The sequence below is a fragment of the Mus musculus genome, chromosome 10 (assembly GCF_000001635.26).
Source record: "Mus musculus strain C57BL/6J chromosome 10, GRCm38.p6 C57BL/6J".
NCBI classification, from domain to species: domain Eukaryota; kingdom Metazoa; phylum Chordata; class Mammalia; order Rodentia; family Muridae; genus Mus; species Mus musculus.
The window spans coordinates 68,090,164-68,110,866 of NC_000076.6; the positions used below are offsets into that span (position 1 = coordinate 68,090,164).

The 20,703-nt window shown below is 44.4% G+C and overlaps 1 protein-coding gene across 7 annotated transcripts in view; it reads right to left on the reverse strand.

Annotated features, from left to right (window-relative positions):
- Positions 1–2,359: 2,359 nt before the first annotated feature.
- Arid5b (AT rich interactive domain 5B (MRF1-like)) overlaps positions 2,360–20,703 on the reverse strand; it is a 186,833-nt gene continuing 168,489 nt past the window's right edge. For 6 of the 7 annotated variants that reach the window (XM_030245281.1, XM_030245282.1, XM_006514130.3 and 3 more), the window contains 2 exons: positions 11,732–11,930; positions 2,360–8,506 (listed from right to left, as the gene is read on the reverse strand). In XM_030245281.1, coding sequence (XP_030101141.1) covers positions 6,341–8,506; positions 11,732–11,930 — 2,365 coding nt within the window. In that variant the 3' untranslated portion in view covers positions 2,360–6,340. The remainder of the gene's footprint in view (positions 8,507–11,731; positions 11,931–20,703) is intronic. The other variant, NM_023598.2, reaches the window with a different exon arrangement.

Below are 20,703 nucleotides of genomic sequence, written 5' to 3' on the forward strand. Positions count from 1 at the left end.
CTCAGTCACCACACTGGCCGTGAGACATGATATTGGAAAAGACTTCCATAAACATTTCTACCACCCCACCCCCGGGAAGTTATACTGGACAGTTGGATCCCACAGCGAGTCAGTAACAATGAATGCAGTGGGGATTCTGAGAAGAGACCTGAGTGACCACGAGGTGGCTGGCTGAATGCCTGTGGTTCTGACCTATACACGAGGCAGCTGGCTGGATGCCTGTGGCCCTGGAAAAACATGATTAAAAATAGTCTGCTATTTCAACAGATGCTTCACAATGTTAATTCTGGTAACTTGCCCAGAGGTCCTTGAATTCAGGAATTCTGAATCCATGTAGCACAAATTAATGCAATTCATTTATCTATCTATCTATCTATCTATCTATCTATCTATCTATCTATCTATCTATCTATCTATTTATTTATTTATTTATTTATTTATTTATTTATATTTTTGTAGATCAACCTTATGGCTCTCTCTTCTCTTACCCCACTCCTGACCACTGGTCATTTCCAGCTCTTCCTCTCCACTTAGGCTTACTGTAAATAACCACTCAGACCCTGATCGCTATCAGCTGTAAAACATTTGTTCTCTTTGGCCGTTTTCCTGGAATGTATCATTAGGTATTTTCATTGCTTTTGTGCCCCAAGTGAATCTTTACCAAAGGTATTGTCCCGTTCTGACAACATTTACCAAGCAAACCTGATTTAAAAAAAAAAAAATCATGAAGTTTCCTGTTGTGCTTGAATCTCATCTACAGAGGCTCAGTGTGGTGCAGAGGGATAGATATCCTTCTGCTGTATGCAACCAAGCCACAGTACAGGATGAGATAGACGTGGGTCAAAGTCATGGTCAGAGGACCATGGGGCTAAGGGTCCTTCCCGTTAGAAAAGGGATGGCAGTCAGGGAGGAGAGGGTGGGAAGCACAGCTATGTTGTCACGACTCTTGCTGGCCTTGTAGTCCATTGGAGAGTCTATTCTAATGAGAAAAGGGGTCCTGGATTATCTTTTTATCTAAATGGATGCTCCCCCCAAGCCCCTGTCCCACACGTCCATTGTTGTAGTGGCATGCATGCTTGCCTCCAAATTGATTTCTCCGGTCTACTCAAAGCCTATCCCGATGATGTGATATGGCCTCAAGCCTCAACTGTCACCGGAATCCTCCCCTGACCCCATTCCTGCCCTTCCTGCCTTATCTCCGAGACTCCTCAGGAAAGGAATCCGTCGGTCTGCGTCACGGATGCCTCATTTCGACTGCTGGCAAGTTGAGTTGGGCCAGGGGCGAGCCCACAGGCTTTCGGGGAAAGACCCAACATCTTTATCATCTCTACCCAATGGACGCTATTGATACCGACGTCAAGTTCCTGCATTTTCAACCCCTGTGCTCTTTCTTCCAAGTCCCTCAGGGATGTGGCCATCCAGTCTACCACCCAAAACGTCTGCCACTTCTATGTTAGGCTGCACTCTGCCTGTCTCCACTCGGCAGCTCTTTGTGAATGATGTCAGTGTGGACAACCTAACTCGGTGGTCTCCCTGCTTAAACCTCTTCTTTTGGTCAGGACAATGACCAGAGGCTCAATCTGGCCTACTTAGATGGTCTCCACCATACTTTAACCTCACCTAACCACATTCATTCATTGTTGTCTGTTAATCATGCCCTGTAAGCTATCACCCTCAGACCCTGTTCAATTACTGTAAATTCAACTCATTCCTGCTTCGGGGCCTTTAAATATGTGCTCTCTGATGCTTAAATTACCCTCTCCCAGTCCACTCTAGCTAACTCACGCTTATCCGTTCAGTGGTGACTTCCTCTTAGGTATCACATTAGTCATCAGACTCCTCCCCCAGAACGAGGTCACCTTGGGCTGTTAACCTTATAAGGGTAAATGACTTCTTTCCAGTGAGACTTTTAGGCTCCACTGGGAGCCTCTTTCCATTTCCATTGTGTTCCCAGTTCCAAACAGCAAAGCCCTGGCAATGGAGGTATCTAGGTACATTTGTTGACTAACTCAACAAACAGTAACTTTATGTGACCTGGCAGCTTAGGAAATGGGAGACATTTAGCATCCTGCCTGCCCTCCTCCTCCTGTCCCTCCTCCACCCTCCCTAGCCAAGTTCAAATCTTGACTCTATCATTTGTTAGTCAGACACTCTTTGGCAAGTGAAAACCTTTCTAAACTATAATTTTCTCATTAGTAAATCAGCCATAACCATTCATAGGCGAAGGAAGCTTCTAGTAGGTCCCCAATAAGCTACGCTCATTATCAACATTACCATCTCCAATTTGGAAAGCAGAGACTGGAAGTCCTTTGCTCTGGCCACAAAGCTCCCCAGGAATAAGAGACAGACACTCCCAAAGGAAACAGATAGTAACATTTTTTATTAAATATTACAGTGGATCAAAAAGTACAAAATATCTCTTGCCTGCTATGTGATTGGGAAACCATTGGCACAGACAGAATACAGTATCAAAAGCGGTAATAAGTACAATTTGGAAAACATACAAAAATTGAGTGTTTATAGTTGGCTCAGCATTCTTCTGGTAGTGTTTAAAACTAGAGGCCAAGGCTACTCAATAACCTCTCCATTGGGAAATTATATAACATCACTGGGCCAGGTTGCTATATACAAATATCACCTTACAGAGCATCAAGGTTACATAGCTGGGGTTACTCAGAGTGTACAATATTTACAACACAGGGAAGTTTAAAAAAGTATAAACAGCCAAGAGATTACGCTGCTATTTTTTTTTCAGAGTTCTTTCCGCCATTGGGAGATAAGCAGAATATCAAATACATCAACAGTCAACACCGGAGCGGAGATGCTCAAAGTCCCTGCTCCAGCGGTGTGGGTCTCACTGGGGCAAAACCATTCCCGTTCCTTTCTCAGCCCGGGATAATAAGTCAGACTAGACCACACGGGACTTGGCTGGCCACCACCAAATGTGACTTAGTGGGACAACACGAGAAGAGAGATAAATGGTTCTCTTTGAAGGCACACTACATAAAATATATTTCGTGGGACCACCTTGAAACTTCCATCAGACACACCGACACAGTGAAATACAGGACCCAAGGAGTCATGCACCAGAGGGCAAAGCTGTGTGAGCTCAACACTGAGACAAACCCTTCTGTCGATGTCCTGTTGAACAAGTAAAGCCGGGAGCTTCTAGCTAGGAAATGAACCAGTCTGACCTGTGGCAAACGCTACATGTTTGAATCAGTTACTAAGAAAAAAATACTTTAAGCTTAACACTTGGTTGGGCTGTTGTGGTATTTTTATTTTTACTTTCTACTTTATTTTTAAGTTGAATTTCCAAAAGTGAGACCCCCGAAGTTGCCTAGAGATGACATCTTTTTAAATATTATTTAGAATCTCCAAATCCCCAACAAATTCACGGGCTTGATACATTTTGAATTACAACATTTCTCGGAAGCCACACTTGGTAAATGGATTTAGGACTCCAGTGCCAATTGGATTCCACAATTTCCTTTACAGAACAACTAATAACAATGGTTTGCTTGCAAAAAAGAAAGGCTTGTGCAATGCCATTCAATAATAAGGCCCCTTGAACTCAAACAATGCAAACAAAGCCAGATTTAAGACTTTTAAAAAATGTCCTTCTCAGCCAATGAGAAATTCAATGGTCTTTTTGAAAGATCTCCAAGATCTCCGTTTGGAGTTTGAAAACAAATAACACACTACTTCTACTGGGAGAGTAACCCCCCCTCCCCGGCCCCCAGGTCTTTGCATTGGTCCTGATGTTTCACGGAGGGTCCGAGCTCCCTACAACAGAAATAGTGAGTCTCCTCTCAGAAGAGATGAGAAAAAAAAAATAGCTGGATATGTTGACATTGTTTGAAAATGGCGTGATTGAATTCCTACTTGGCGAACACATCACAAATCACCGCACTGAGGAAATCAGTCGCCCCATCTTACAAATGGGTGAGCTTGTGGTGGTGGTGGGTTTTTTTGTGTGGGGACAGACATCGCCGTTTTGCATTGAGAAATGAACTCACAGGGACCGTGTATGGATCCAGCCCATGTCTGCTACAGAATCCCTGGTTCCTTTTCTCCTCTTCTGATTCTGTGGCTATTCAATCTAGCGTCACTTTTTCATACTGTGTCCTGGCCAGTATCATGCTGGCTGGAATTGAGACCCACCCCCAACACACACACCCTTTTTCTTGTGCAACAACAGCAGAATATTCTGCATGTGCACATTTATGAGCTAAGTTATACTAATCTATCTATGGTCCTATTAAATATATAATATATATTTATATATATTATTCCACAGGAAGGTAAATAATTAATTGAAGCGAATGGAACTCTTAACACTGGGTCGCTACATTCTTTTGTTTCCACCTTTGGATAGCATGTTACTACATGGACTATTTGGCTTCATATCATGAGGACATTTCAATAAGAACGAATGGCATGCATGGCTTTGCGTTAAGAGCCGTAGATTCACGGTCACTGGTTTTGATTATTTTTGTAGTTCAGTTACCTATTCAGAGATGTTGAAAACCGTCATCAAGTTTCATAGACTTAAATATGTCAGAGGTAAAAAAAAGAGAGAGAGAGTTAACTATGGTCCTATAGTCTACTGGCGTTAGTGGAGAAGAGGGCAGAGGGCTGCGGACTTCATCAAAGAAGCTTTCATCAGGGTTGGGTGCGGATGGGAACGAGAATCCATTCTAAGGATGCACGTGCTACACGGAGCAAATTTTGTGCTTTGGGAGCAAATGGAATCGTTGGCAAAGAGTGCCAGTCAAAAGACCTCCAAAGCAGATAGCATGGCCACGTGGTGAAAAACTTGATACAAACCACTTTACGGGGACAAATACTCATCAAACCCAGGCCCTAGACACCCAAGAAGATGGCTTTCTTTCACAAACAGGTCATCCAATTATTCCTCAAAGATGTCTCCTTGGGAGAATCTTACTAGGAAACCCAAGAAGCCATCTGATGATGGCAATCACTCTGTCCCTTGATGGGCCAAGGCCTGGCTGGGTAGCCCAGTGGTCAGACCTTGGGAGTTACACACTACCCTTTCCCAAGTCCCCTTTCTGCAGACCATTTGAAAGGTGCTGTTCCAGCACTGGCATGAGTTACCCTGGCTCTTGTCCTAAGTTTTGAAATTCCTGAAACCTCTCCTCAGCCCATGAAGTGGGGTCCACTCAGTGGCTTTTCACCAACAAGTTTTTTGTTTTCTGAATTCTCTGGTATGTAGGACGGGTTCACAGCCTAGATAAGGTGAGTGCAATGCTTAACATTTTCACATAATCCAATACTTCAAAGCAAAGCATTTGGCCGGGGGAAGCAGTATCTAAACTCTTTCAGATAGCCATCCCACTTAAGAGGGGCAGCATCCTCCAGGCGCAGACCCACAAAGGCACAGGCTTTAAGCTAGCTTGTGTTCTCCGGGGGGGGGGGGGGTTCTTTACAGTCTGTTCCACTAAAATCAGTTGCTTCAATTTGTAAACAATAACTTGACCACCCAAAGCTGCTCAAAAGAAGATGTGGTGGGGACGGGGACGGGGCCTGGGGTGGGGTTGATAGAATACACATTGACAACTAGAAGAATCAGTCAGCCTTACAAACAGAACAAAACAAATCAAAAGACCTACAAACAGAAGGGATGCTGTTTAATTAAAAAACAAACAAACAAACAAACAGATACACAAACCAAAAAAAACAAAAAAAAACAAAAACAAAACAAAAAAAACCCTAGGGCAGGAACAAGAAGGAACCGGGAGGGAAACACAACTACCTGTATATAAATTAGGTGAGCCAACAGTGATACGGGTAGCTTTAAGAAGCGAATATATACAGTTTAACAGTGTTTCCTTCTCTGGATTGTTTAATAGTGTCAGAATGAAAGGTCTCTTTAAGTTTTACTATACATTGCATTGATTGAACTTGGTGAGTTTGATGAAAAAGACGGGCATCCCCTGGCTATTCCGTGCCAGTCTTTCTTGCCCTTGCCTTTGAAAAGCCTGCCTCCCCCACCCCAGAACTTTATGCTCAAGTTGCTTCCTTACCATCCAAACTCAGATGGGGTCCTCTGCGTTCTTCTAGGATAGACCACAGATACCTTCACAGGACCAACGTGAAAAGACAATGACCCCCAGGCCCTAGGCCATCTGTGTTGGAAGGGAGAGGTCACAATTGGTCAGTCAGGCTAGGGTTGTCCCCGAAAAGGTAGGTATGTACACCTCTATGGCTGGGGCGAAACCAGATCAGAAGGAATACTGACTTCCAACTTTGCAAGCCAGCCCCTCCAAGAGTTGGTGCAATGGACCACACCATTTGGGGATGCTGGGCAAATCGAGGCTTACAGTTTTGTGCTGGGGTGTACGGATGACAGCTGAGAAGATGGGAAGGCAGCCTGAGGGTTGATACCAGCTAATGGGTAGATGCTGTTGTGCAACAGGTCCCCGTAGGAACTTCCTACAGGGGTGGCTGCGGCCAAGTGTCTGTACAGCTGCTGAGAATTTGTCGGCGATGTAAAAATTCCTCTCTGCATCACGAGCGAGTGGAAAGCCAGGGGTTGCATGAGAGGAGAAAGCACCGTCTGGTTCTTCAAGTACTGCAGAGAATGGGAGTACCCGGCCGGGAGCCTGGAGTTGAGGCCTGAATTACACAGGCTCCCAGAATACAAACCCGGGAAGATAGGGGTGGAGAGAGGGAGCTTGTGCCCTTCTGAGGCAGCCCCAGAATGCCCACCGTAGGCGCCTTTGTTGCCCTCGCTCTCCTGTTCGGAGGCCTTTTCTTTCCCAGAAGCCTCCTTGGCTGGGTCCAAGGGAGACACAGCCCTGGCCTTTTTCCCGGCGATCACCAGATCTAAATCCTCCAGGCTGCGCTTTATGGGGCGCGCAGCTCCAATGTTCTGCGGGCTCATCTTCCGGTGCAGGATGGGATGGACCATGCCTTCCATTTTCCTGAAGTTCTCCAGTCTCACCTGGTGAGGCTTTCCTGACCTTGCAAGTGACTCAGGGTATTTCTTAGGGCCCGACATGGTCATGGGCGATACCCGGCAGGCTTTGGGATGACAGTCTCGACTCTGGTTGCTGACGACCTGGAACTGGGAGGCGCCTTTGATCTCCTGGGACCCCGAGGTGGAGTGGGCCAGGCCCAGGACTTTGCTGGTTAGTTTATGTGGGTTCTTGGGAAGGCTCAGATCTGTGGGTTGATCATCGGTAGAGGCTTCTGCCGCTGCCACCTTCTTATCTTGCAGGTGGAGAGATGCGAGATAATTGACGTGGATCTTCTCCGGGTGCTTGTGAGAAAGAAAGGCGCCGTTTTCGGATTCCTGGTACGCGTCCCTAGCGGCATACTTGGAGGACTGTTCGTTGTGAAGATGGTGCTCTGTGTGCCGGTAGAGGCTATGGAGATGCGGGGATGAGTAGAAGTCGGCCAGGAAACTGGGCACATGGGCGTGGGAGACGGCTCTCTTCTCTAACAGTTTATCTTTGCCCTCCTGTGTCTCTTGTTTGAGGATGTAGGAGTCTGCCAGGGAGCCGAGCTGGTGCTTGGAGAAGCCACATCGATGAGCATCGGACCGGCTCAGTTTGTCGTGCTTGAAGATGTCGTTGATGCTCTTTCTGTCTTCGGAGGCCTTGTTTTTGAAGCTCTGAACATGTTGGATTACGGATGGCCGGCTGACGGCCGTGTGGTCAGAGCTTTGGCTGTGGTGGCCCTGGGACAAACCCGAGCACAGGTCTTCCCTGGCAATGAGTTTCTTTTTGCTGATCAAAGGGGGCGGGGAGCCATAGGGATAGCTGCTGGAGAGGCTGGCCCCACTCACCTGAGACAAAAGCTTTTTCTTAGCCAATGGGGACATGATACCAGGGTTGCCCCGGGAGTAAAGCAGGGGCGTGTAGTTAAGTCCGTGGTTCTCATTCATGGGGCCGGTCAAGTCTTTGTCTTTGAACATGTCAAATGATTGGACCACAAGGACCTTCGGGGTCTGCTTGAGAGCAGTGTGGATGTCGTCACTGCCCAGCTGGTCCACCTTCACAGTGCAGTTGGCAATGTAGTTGGCCGTGGCAGGAAGCTGCTCTTCCTCTGCCTCGTTCTGGCTTGTCAGTGGTGGCTTGGTGGCAGAGAAGCTGGAGAAGGGTGCTCCTTGGAGGTCCTTCTCAGGGCTCTCTGTAAAGCAGCAGGGTTTGGCTTCTTGCTTTGAGTCCATCTGGGTGCTGGGAGAGGCAAGGGGCTGTTTGCCAGCCCCAGGGGTGGGAGCTGAATCTTTTTCAGGAGGCAAGGGAGGGCTTGGAAGCAGAGGGGCAAGGCCCTTATCTCCCATCTCCTCGGCCTCTTTCTCGCTGTTGGAACCTTGGTCAGTTTCATTGGCCTTTTCTGGGTCTGCTCTGGACACTGGGGCCCTCGCTCCAAGATCCTTGTGCCCTTCTGGTTTCCCCTTTACTTCAGGAGCAGGGAGAGGCTCGGGGGCGCTTTTGTGGTTTAACGTCTCTTCTTCCTTCCTTTGCTCTGATGAAACCTGGAAAAACATCGTAGGAGACAGTTAGAAGAGAACCATGCACGCCGACACACTTCATTAGGAAACAGAGTATCACACACAGCAGTTATCCTTGAAGCCAGGCTTGTCAATCAACTCACCAAGTTTCTGTAAGGTTTTATTACTCCCCAATCACGGCTCTAAACAAAGAAATCTAAATTACAGAGACATTCAGGGAAATAAGCGTGTTCGCTTCAGCCCCTTATGAGACACCTATCAAAACAGCAGAGTGACGTCCTGACATAGCAGATCGTTCCGTTCTGATACTTAGTTTAATTCTAAGGTTGTCTTCTTGTCAAATCAGTCAATTATCCAAATAGGTTTTAAATTACATGTTGCACTTGCACTTTGTGATGCTTCCTAGAAAGTTTTTTTTTTTTTTTTGGTAACATCTCTCAAAAAATTGAACCAACCCCATGCCAGTAACAAACAGGTTTATTCCTTGGTTTCCTTAATAACCTCCCCTTCTAAGGAGTTCAGTGGGATCCACTGGAAACCAGCTATAGTTACATTACTAGTTGTTTCGTAGAACAATACAAGGTGTTGGTCTTGTTAAAATACCAAAGACATAAGCAGATGGAAATCCGTGCATCCAGAGTTAGAGGATAGTCTAAGTCCTTCTATGGCACACCAAACTCATTGCTATCAAAGCCACAAATGAAATAATTCACATAATTCAGGTAGAATTGTTGCCTCCAACACAGCTTTTCTACTTATTGAAATAAATCAGTCAGTGGAATGGCTACTTTTTTTTTTTGGTAGTAGATTGGGACATAATTTAAGCCATTTACTATCGAGTCATAAAAGCATTGACTTTATAAGTGTTGTGAGACAGCTGATGGACAAGCCTTTGCATAATAATAATGGCACGAAACATTATTGAGTTGGTCCCCCCTCCTTTGGCCCAGTCACATCACTAGTACCTTTTCTGCTGTGACAAAACTACAGAGTAAATCATACCTTTGAGGAAGATTTTAAAATGTTGGATTGGGGGATATTTGGAAAAAGTACTTTCAAATGTTGGATTGGGGGATATTTGGAAAAAGTACTTTCAAGGACTCATACCCATTTTGTGGATTTTTTTTCTCAAATGTACATGAAGATAACCCTGCTTGCCAAGCATATGTGATACCCAACAGTCTGACCCTCTTCTCGCATAGTAACTGCCTTTTTAAGCACAGATTCCATTCTTTTTTTTTTTTTTTTTTTTGGTTTTTCAAGACAGGGTTTCTCTGTATATCCCTGGCTGTCCTGGAACTCACTCTGTAGACTAGGCTGGCCTCGAACTCAGAAATTCGCCTGCCTCTGCCTCCCCAGTGCAGGGATTAAAGGCGTGTGCCACCACGCCCGGCTCAGATTCCATTCTTAAGCTTATACATTAAGAGACATAAAAATAGGAGAGTGTAAAAGGCAAACTGCCCAACTCAACAAAGTTTCTTTGACCTTGGCCTTCAGCTATCACGGAGTCTTGCATATCTGTCTATAAACCTGGTTTAGGGAGGGATTTGAAAGTTAGGCCAATAAAAGAAAAAGCATTTATTTCTTTCCTCTAAAGATTGTGCTTTCTGAACTACCTGGGTCTCACTCTGTACTTTGTAATCCCCGAGGAGAGTGGATTTGACTAGACTCCTTCCCTCTTCTCCACTGCCTTCAGTTGTCAGGTAGAAAACATCAAAACCTATAATATGGCATTAAATGCAACTCCTAAACCTGGCTCACAGGTATGTTGAATTTGTAATAGAGATCTGTGGAGTCGCTGGACCTGGTTCTTACTGTATATATGATTTCAAAGAGGTGGAGATGTCAAGACTTCACATGACAGACTTGGATGCTCCAGATGCCCAGAGCCCACTCCAGGGAAGGGCACCACTGGCACTGGAATAATTTCCTTGCTGAGAACAGGGAGAGCCACAGCTTTCGGAGATCCGAAGGACTCTTTGTAGCCAGGCTGCCCACTCTGCTCTTGGAAATTGTCACCTCCTGAGCTAAGGGGCTCCGGGAGTGGACTAAGGATCCTTGCTGCAGTTTACAAACTCAGTTTTACAGTTTGCCCACCCAGTTGGAGCCGTTCAAAAGTCAGCCGGCCTCACGGTCCTCCAAGCATCCACCGGTGCCTTGGCTGTGCTGTGCATCTGGTATCTAATAGAGCTCAGCAATCCAAAGCCCCGTGATAAATCACCAGAGTCAAGAGGAATGGAATGTGAGCCTTAACATGGAATTTCCTTGCTTTTGGGCCATTTGTGTTGTTGTTGCAAATTTGCAAATGTTTGCAAGTCTGCAGCATCTTGTATTTTATTCCTTTTAGAATATGTAGAACTTAAAATTCATGAAACTTAGTAAAATTCAGCCTGGCTCAGGCTGAGACTGGAGGATGTGAGTTCAAGTTCTGCCTGTGCTGCAGGATGAGTTCAAGGCCAGGTTCAACAACTTATGGAGACCCTGTCTTTCACCCAAAAGTGAACAACTGTGCAGGATTGCAGCTCACCAGTAGAACACTACACTAGTATGTGCAAAACCTGAGGTTCAAGGTTTAGTCTCCAGCAAAACCAGGTATTAATATCATCTTTTAAAGAAGGAACCGTCTGGGAGTTTGTGTCTCTTTCTGTGTGTATGTGACTGTGTCTTAAACTGGTATTTAATGAAACTCTCTCTTACATGTTCATTGTAAGTCTGAAGATCGGTACCCAAATTCCCTCAGGGGTTGAATCCTAGAACATGCTGTCTCTGAATGTAACTGCTGTTTTGTTTTGTCTTTTTTTTTTTTTTCAAATGGGCAGCTGGATTTTTGATTATTCATGTTGAAACAGAGCCCAGATCAGCCTGCTTGGTTGGCTGGATGCTACTAGGCATGCTTTCTATTGAGAAACGAGGGTTGAAGCTTCACTTCAAAGGTCCAGAAACTATCTATTAAAATGAGAGATATTAACGGTTTCTGTGGAATCACTTTGTACTCTCCCTATAACCAATATAGACCAAAGATGTTGATAAATTGATCTCAATCCAAGGCTGTTGAATGAGAAGTGAATGTCCTTAAAATTTTAGAGAAAAAACCCCAAGGAGGAACCCAGAGATTTTAACCCTTGTTCTCTCTGACACCTGTTCCCTCCCCTCTCCCCAGTTCCCCCAAGTCACACCTTAAAAACCTGGCTATGAAATCACCAAGTGTGTTCCCTAGGGTTGGCACCACCAAGGGGTGCAGCAACTCACCTCAGATGTATCTTGGGGTTTGGGGGTGTTCTCTTTTTCTTTCTTGTTTTTGGCCATTTCCTGTTTGATACGTTTGTTTCCCGAGACTTTTGTTTTATTCTCATTTTCCTGTGTATTGTTTTCCTGTTTCCGAGGTTTGATTGGCGGCAGAGGCTTATCTTCTTCTCCCTTAATAAATCTTTCGTATGGCAGGATTAACCTAAATGGAAGGCAGATGAGATGTGTCATCGGTTGGCCAATTCTGGTGACGTCATTGGTATGGAGCTTAGTGACATCATTGGTATGGAGTTTGTTTCCTCTTACATAGTAGCCCCATCCTCGATCTATAGCAATGCATTCTAAGGCTCCTTGTAGATGCTGACTGTTGTTAGTACCAAGCTCTCTCCATATCCTAGTCTTTCCCTATGGTTCAATATCTGATAAAGCTTAATTTATAAATTAAGTAGAGTAAGAGGTTAGTAGCTATAATTAATGAAATAGAACAATTAGAACAACCTACTACAATAGTAAAAGTTACTAACACATAACTCTCCAACAGATAAGATGAATATTGTCTTTCAATGATGGCTGACCATGGGTTGCTGAAACCAGGCAAAGCCAAGCCATCCATAAGTAACTTGTTGAATGGCCACATCCCTGTGTCATGTATACACCCTAGAGACTCACTCGATGTAATCTACTCTACTAGTGAAACTTGCTTATCTGGTCTCCTAAATACTTCTCTGGAAGACTTCTGTCCTTTTGGTTCTGCGAGCTGATGCATCAAGAACACCAATGGAGGGAGCCAAGATTGACATTGTCACAATGGCCGCTAGCACTTGGCCGATTGCCGGTGACATCAGGAAAATAGTGACAGCTGCTGTTCACTTACAGTTAAGTTAAATGCTTATCAAGTATCCACCCTGTGCCAGGCACTGCTCCAGATACTGAAATACAGCCATGAACCAAATATTCTGAGCCTCTGACCTCATCCAGCTTCTATTCTAAGACAGGCTAGGTAGACGGTAAAAATCATTCCATATAATCTATGCCACATGTTCTCGGATTATTGTCATCACCATCATCATCATCACCACAACGACCACCACCAGCATGACCACCACCACCACCATTCCCAAGATTAAGCAATGAGCCTAAGGGTCACAGCAGCTGTTAGACCTGGAATTTGAATGTGCTTGCATCTCTGGTCAGAGTTATCATTTTTATTTACCTCAACATGTAGACTTGCCATGCATGGCCCAGTAGATAGGAATTGCTTTCACGAAACCCAACCCCACATTCAATAAATATTTACCAATGGGGAAAAAATACAATATATAATACTGGCTTTGACACCTCTCCACTGCTATACCTTGAAGACCAGCACTGGAGGTCAAAGGTCAAGAGGAGGCATGCTCAGTTTGGCCAAGACAGATGTATTCTGTAGCCCTGATGGGACAGGCAATTCCATCCAGGAGAAGGTCTGGTTTTTTTTTGGGGGGGGGGGTTGTGGGGGGGGGGTGCCAAGTTAGAAAGGGCCTTAGCCAGAAGGAAGCCAGCTAACCACCACAGCAAGGAAAATCAGAGCACTGAAAAATTCCGAACATTTTAATTACATAACTTTTAAAAACAAAGTGCATAAAATTGCTCTAAAAAGAGAGACATCAAACAGCTCTGTTTTTAATCTGTTCCCTTTGCAAGGCAGCTCTTGATCTGAACCAGGAAAGAGCTGATGTAATTAAAAGGCACGGGTTGCATTACAATCCAGTGATTAAAGTTTTTCTAATGCATTTGGTATGATTAATGACTCACTGTGGGATTAATACAAGGCTCGGCCTTCAAAATGTGAACCTTAATACAGCAAACATAATTTGTTTTAAATACGACAAGTTGACTCAATGAAGAAAATGTACTTGGCTTAGAAGAAACAGCAATCTGTTCAAATATTGGGAATCCTTTATTTTGAAGCTAAGATACCCGAACCTCTTCTCCCCACTCCACCCCGCCCCCAAGAATCTTGATTTGGAATATTTGTTGAGTATCTTAAAATTGGTTTCTGATTATGCAATTTGTCTATTAGCTACTTAAATACATACCACTCACTGTTCTGGGGTTCTCAGTTAAGACTTGGAGACATCTGAGACACCACCAACAAAAGCAAGCACATTGTAGAAAAAGTCAAATGTGGATTTATGGAATCTTAGGGCCCAGGTCTGTTTAGCGAGCATGCACAGACATGGCATGTGCAAAGAGGCATGGGTAATACTGTGGAGGCCTCTGTGTGGCACTCAGCCAGTCACGAAGATCAACACAACCCATGGGGGAGAGTTATCTTCAGATCCCATTACAGCCCAAGTTTAAACACGTTACAGCTGCTAAAACTGGAAACGGCTCTCTTCATGTAGACTTACTAAAATAATATATGGTTGCCAAATACCTGCTTCCCACCATAATATTATAGTACGTGTTTATATAATGAAAAGCATAACTAGGCAGAAGAGAGAGAGGAAAAAAAGCAGTCTTGTTCATACTTGAATCTATTTTGTCTCATCTCTGAAGTCACCAACTCCTCCCTCCCAGCCCCCAACATACACCAATTCCTCTCTTTTCTGCATTGTTCAGCCTGAGACTTGATCCCCTTTTCAATATCAGAAAGTAAGGGATTTTTTTTCCCCAACCAGGAGCAAAAATGCATTGAATATTTTGAGCTGGAAAAATATTTTAAATTGATTTTAATGAAAACACATTTTATTGTTGGGACAGATAGGTTTGTTGTGCTTTTGTTTTGTTACCATGGGAACCAAGGAGCTCAGAAGCCCTGGTATTCCAACGTTTGCCATTTGTGGTGCCTCCCTCCCCCTGGCTCCCTTGTCTAATGGAGATGGTGACATCACGAGAGACTCTCTTTCTTGAGGAGGAGGAGGAGAAGGAGGAGGAGGAGGAAGGAACACAGAGAACAGGTTGGGGAGTCACCCAGGGATCCCTGGAAGTTATCTTACAATTTTGCAAGTTCATGAGGCTGGGCAGTATTTTCATTCCCACCCCACCCCCCGCCCGCCCCCTATCATCTTTTCTCATTTTGACTCAACTTAGCAGCGGGCAAGCCTCCAATAGTACAAAATATATCTTTACTTTACTGGTCAGAGGCCTGAAGCCAGAAGGCAGGAAATCAGGAATTAAATGTTTCTTGTATCTGGGAAGAGGCATGACTAAGGGTAAAACTCAATCCAAATACAAGCTCTGCTTGTTCAAGGCTTCCAGAGAGTGTGCGTGCATGTGTGTGTGTGTGTAGGTCAACTAAGTGAGTGGTTTTTCCCCACTTCTAAATCATTGAAATATAATTAGAGTTGCTCAGAAGGAGAGAGAAAGGCTCCCAAAATAAAACAAGAAAGGCAGCAGTGAAACAGAAAAATAGTTGAAATACGAGCTTTGAGGAACAGGGCACATTCCCACACAGTACATAAACAAGCCCTGTTTCGTACAGCGACTTCCGCTTGTGACTTCCTTGAGTGTCTTTTTTTTTTTTTTTTTTTTGTAAGTTTTGTCCTGGTGCAGCCCAATTACCCCCACAGGATGTGATCTTTATCATCTGATTATTAGAACTTTTCTCTACAGCACCAGAGGACAAAAGCTACGATCGGTTTCTGAACGTTTCAATGTTCCATGCACACATGTCATCGTTAAAAACAGATTAGAGTTCTCTCAGATCAGCGTTGTCCAATACAGGAAGCCATGTAGGCCTGTATCCTATAAAAGGATATAGTGTAATGTAACATGCCTGTGCCTCTCAGAGGATTGATTCTCAAATATTTGTAGGGCAGAGAAGATTTTAATCAGCTTTGAGATGGTATAGATGAAAAGCAAACATGTATGACCCCACCCCCACCGTGAAAAATGTATCCATTACACAGAAGAAATATTTTCATTGTGCTGCAACTCAAAAGAATGTAGGCTGAGTCTTGGGTGGGTAGAAGCAGAGAGAAAGAGAAGAAATATACTCATTAGTAAATCTGTCCAGATCCCCCCCAAACCCCTACCTCCCGTCTGCATTGAGGTTAGAGATGGAAGGCTGTGGAGATAAATGGGTCTTTCTTCTTGTCCAGATTTCCTATTTCAGATTAGCAAACTGCTTATTTACGATGTCACTAATGGATGTGAACTAGGTAAGCCATCACATATTAAGGGGGGAAAAAAATCCCAGCTTTTCCTAGGCATAAGATTTGGAGCAGCATGAGATTTTATTTTATTTTTTTCCCCAGGAATAATACAAGAATAACATTTTTCCACCTCAAAGCAGAAACAGTAGGGGAGCCTTTTGCTATCACAGAGATCCTTATTAAATTCAGTCACTGTGAAAACACGATTCCCCCCACCCCTTGTCCTTCTTCCTTTAAAAGAAAGAAAAAAAAATAAGGGAGACTTAAAAATCTACCCAAGTTAAAATTAACAAATCAATGACATTATAACCTTGATTTATTACTGTCTGAGCTGGCAAATTATCATCGTACAAGAAATTGCCTGCTGGAAAATAACTGTGGCATTGCTAAATCTCTAGTTGAATAATGACGCTCAGAACACTAGGTTTTTAGATGTGCCTCGGTCTGATATTATAAAATATTCAATACATTTCTCTACAGCGGAAGCCAGGGGTCAGCAAATCTATTACTGTAATGTAAGGAATCTGGCAACTCGCCAACTCTCTCTCCCTTTTTATTATTATTATTTTTTTAAAAAAAACTGAGGTAGATAATTTTATATTTACCAAGTCTGCAATCCTCCCTGGGGCCTCGCCTCTCTTTCTCAAGACCAAAAGCAGCAGGCTGGCATCAGAGAAATATATATCGCAGGCCTTGTCATTTACACTTTGCACAAAAGAAGAAAGGGCCCTCATATTTATTAAGTGACACGCCCTCCCTTCCCTGTCAGCAGAGGGGAAAAAAAACAATGCCTGCCCTGTCTCATCCTAATGAGTAGCCATAACGTCCCCTGAATTGGTGCATATTAATATGGAAGGACTGAACTTTTGGGCCAAAACATTTAGCAAATGGTGCTTAAGAGGAGAAATAAATGATGATCCATCTATTTATAGAGAGCTCTGAGGAGGATATTATAATAATGTCCGGAACTGATTCAATTTTGAGAATTAAGGAAGGGAGCAGGGAGACTTTAGGGTGTATCTGCATCTCAAACCTTCCCTGGCTGGCTTAGAGGCATGCTCCCGGTATTAAACCATCTTTAAAAATTCAAGTGTAAAAAAATTTTCTATAAATGTTGGAGCAGAACAGGTAAGGGGCAGAGATAATAAGGCTGGCGTGTACGGTCGGTTAAAGACATTACCGTTATTCTTCCATTAGCAGGGCTTCTTTGTGGCCATAGAAAAGAAATAACATGTTTGTTCCACTGGGGCTTTGGACCTGAGCTGACCCCAAATGGCCTCATTACATCTCTGAGTTGATTCCGGGCTTGATAAATTCTAAGCCTTGGCCAGACATTTCCCTTCTGAGCCAGAAATTGAAAATATAACTTCCCTGTGAAGTATGGGAAGCAATCTTTCATCAAATATGGACTGGGAGAATTGCCTTTTTCCCTTTGTGAGGAGAGAAGGTGCATACTTGCTAAGGCGCACAAGAGTACAGAAGAGCTGGCTGCACAGGCTGCCCACCTTTCCAGAAATGAGACCACACCAGCGAAAATGCCAAAACAGCATTTAGGCACCAGAGAAACAGACCAGAAACCAGATGTATACTCATGTGCTCTGTGACCTTGTGGAGAATGGAGATCATCCCTTTGATGGGGGACAAGATGCTTGAGGAACAATCAGGTTCTGACCAAGATTTTCATATTATGGTGTTAATTTTGGTAAGAAAGAAAAAAGTTAGTGTGGGAGGAGGGGCTTGAAGTGAAACTGCAGAAGCCATTGACCTTGGGGAGAGAGGCCAGTACCAGAAAAGGCAATGGCACAGTGGCACATACTGAGCATCCATCCAAGCAGTGGAGCGTTCAGTCCCGGGTAGAACTCAATCGAGTGGGGAGATGAACGGGAATACAACCCAGAGTACCTGAGGGAGTGTGCCTAAGAGTTACTAAGAGTGAACTGCGCTGCACTGGCTAAAAGGGACGTCTATACAGGTGACCAGACTATGCTCCACACCAAGACACCATAAAAGACACAGAGTCCATTATCTTCCTGGACAAAACATTAGCATTCTTTCAGAAAGGGTCTTTTTCCTGGGAAAGACCAGAATGAGAGGGCTTGCTGGGACTCTCCTGTCTCTCCTGGAACAATGAGTGAGAGAGCTTTGTTTTGGGGGCTACTGTTATTTACAGTACCCTCTGCAGCATCCTGGACAGTGCGTGTGAGGCACAGTGAGCAGAAGATGAAAAGGTGTTTTATTCAGAGACCCAGCAAGAGGATGGCTTGGCTTCTATCAAGGTGACCCCGTGTGGAAGAGGTAGATAAAGATGACGGGTGCTCTGAAGTAGGGTTATAAGGACTTGAGGCAGGTAGAGGAAGGGTAGAAAGGCAGAGAGAAAATCAGTTATGCTATGTATCTGTGGAACCCAGGACCTTATCCATACTAGTAAGTGCTGTTCCACCAAGTTATACCCAGGCACAGGTTATCATCATATATTGCTTAGGCATTATAATAGCAATAGCAGCCACCATATTAAGTCACTATTAATACCAGGGATTTTCATGTCTTCCCTTCAACACTTATAAAGAGAGCTAGCCACACGAATATTATTTTGACTTCATTTTATGGGTAGCAAAAATTAGGATCACAACTGAATCAAGGTGTCTGACCTGTGGGTCATGGATAATATACATGCCAGGATAACTAGGAATGTGCCCCAACATACTTGCAGATAACAAGGTCATGTTGTACCGTCATTGGGTTGGACAACCATCAACTAGATGGTGGCACACAGCTATTGAGTCCTGGAATTGGAATTCAACCCAGGTGTGCTAGGCAGAGCTTCCTGCCCCAGCATCTAGGTGGCCATCTTCATAGATTGAGACATAATCTTGTTAGGAGGTACCCTAATTGATCGCACCTGCCCAAGTTAAGAAAGTTCTAGGCTTCTATGAGATTGTCTGAGAGATCAGTGTGAGCCTTCTCTTCTCAGAGGTAACAGGCTCATGGAATCCACAGGGTCATCCAAGAAAGGGTCTACACCTCACATCAGAGGCAACCCCACAGCCTGCAAGAAGGGCACATTTCTTCTCTGATGTACACCACCACAACAGGCGTGCCAGGATGCTCCAGGATGGGTTGGCCTTGTTTATGGGGCCCAATCTGCTATAACCATTAAGAGATACTGAAGAATGGCTTCTCTGAGAAATTTTCCCTCCATCACTTAATGTTAGCGGGGCCATAGTTTCCCACGATCTCTCTATTGGAGTTCTTCTCAGCTTAGCTTTGCGATGCTTGTTCACTACTTCTGAGGATTTCTCTGCCTAGACTGATGTCATTCCCATGCCTCTCAAATGAAGACCATGCTGAAGCAACCTAGAACGGGTTAGGAGGTTGGTTAACTCCATGCCCCAGAGATAATACACTCTCATTGCAGAGGATGGACTGACCATAGAGAGCTCCCAACCCTCCACAGTGCCAGACAATAGATGGGTAGAAATGATTCTTCTCGACGACTAGCCCTGACTGGAGTTGCATGGATCTATTTCAAGGGCGGGGGACACCATTTTCGTGAGTCTATAAGCATCACTGAAATTCTCAGCATCATATGTATCCCAGAAGTGATGGCAGGTGGGAGTCCATATGAGAGCTATCACACCAACTCCCAATGAGAGCTATCACACCAACTCCTAATGAGAGCTATCACACCAACTCCCAGTGAAGGCTATCACACCAACTCCCAGTCACACTAGAAGCCACCACCCATTGCCAGGGCTTCTGAAACCTTCTCCAGCAACTCATGACTTTGGACAAACTCTGTAACAACTTGTACCAAAACACAATGTTCCAAGAGATTTTTCAGTGGCCAAGCTAAAGATATATTTTAAGGGTAAACAATTACATTCATTTTGTCATCTGAGCCTCCCTCCCCTCTCCCCGCCCCCCAGCACTCCCCAGCTTTCTCTCTTGGAAGCATGCTTTCTGATTTTTCAATAGATCCTTTGTGAAGAAGATGTGAGTCTGTTCCTCTCACAACTGAAAAGATGTTTGTACAGTGGCAAGCCTGAGAATGCGGTTACTTAATCTTAATGATAAAACCCGGAGGAGAGAGAAACCATAAGCCTCTTGTTTATCATTAAAAAAAAAAAAAAAAGGAAAGAGGCTAAGGCACATAATCTATTCTCAAATTTAAATTCATGCTTGATGAGAACTCGCAGGAAAGTTTGGGTGGGTGGACCTGTTGAGTTTTCCAAGTCCAAACGGCAGGGAGGTGGGTAAAGGAGACAATAAATGGACAGGAAGGAGACAAGAAAAGACTTGGGCATGGAAAAAGTGCGGGTTGGCGAGCTTTTCCAGAGGGGGCGGGCAGAAAAGGAACCTGCCATGGCTCTCAGCACAGCAGACAGACAAGCTTGAAGAGTGTGCGCCTCGGGCTGTTTCTACACTCAACAGCGTAAACTCCAACTTCTAGTCATTACAGCTCAAACCCAGAGGCAAATTTAAGAATTTTTAAATAGAGATTTTTTTTTTCAGATGCTGTTGCTAATGCTTACAAACTATGAGCTCTGGCTAGAGTCTTGTTTGAGTTTCTTGAAATATCCAGGCATTGGGAAGTTCCCAGAACATTTTAGGCATGCTTAAAGAGTGAGGTTCTTGGGTTGGAATTACTGACTGGCCTCTGTGCAGAGGTTCTTTACGGATGGTAAAAGGTCACTCCAGCGAGAGGGAGGTGGACAGTGACCAGATTCTGGTCCGTCCAGGGAGCAAGCCTGGGGGTGGGGTGGGGGTGGGGTAGGGATACAGGCAGGCCAAGAGCAGCTATGCTAACACAGCAGCGAGATGAGTTTGGCTTTTCCA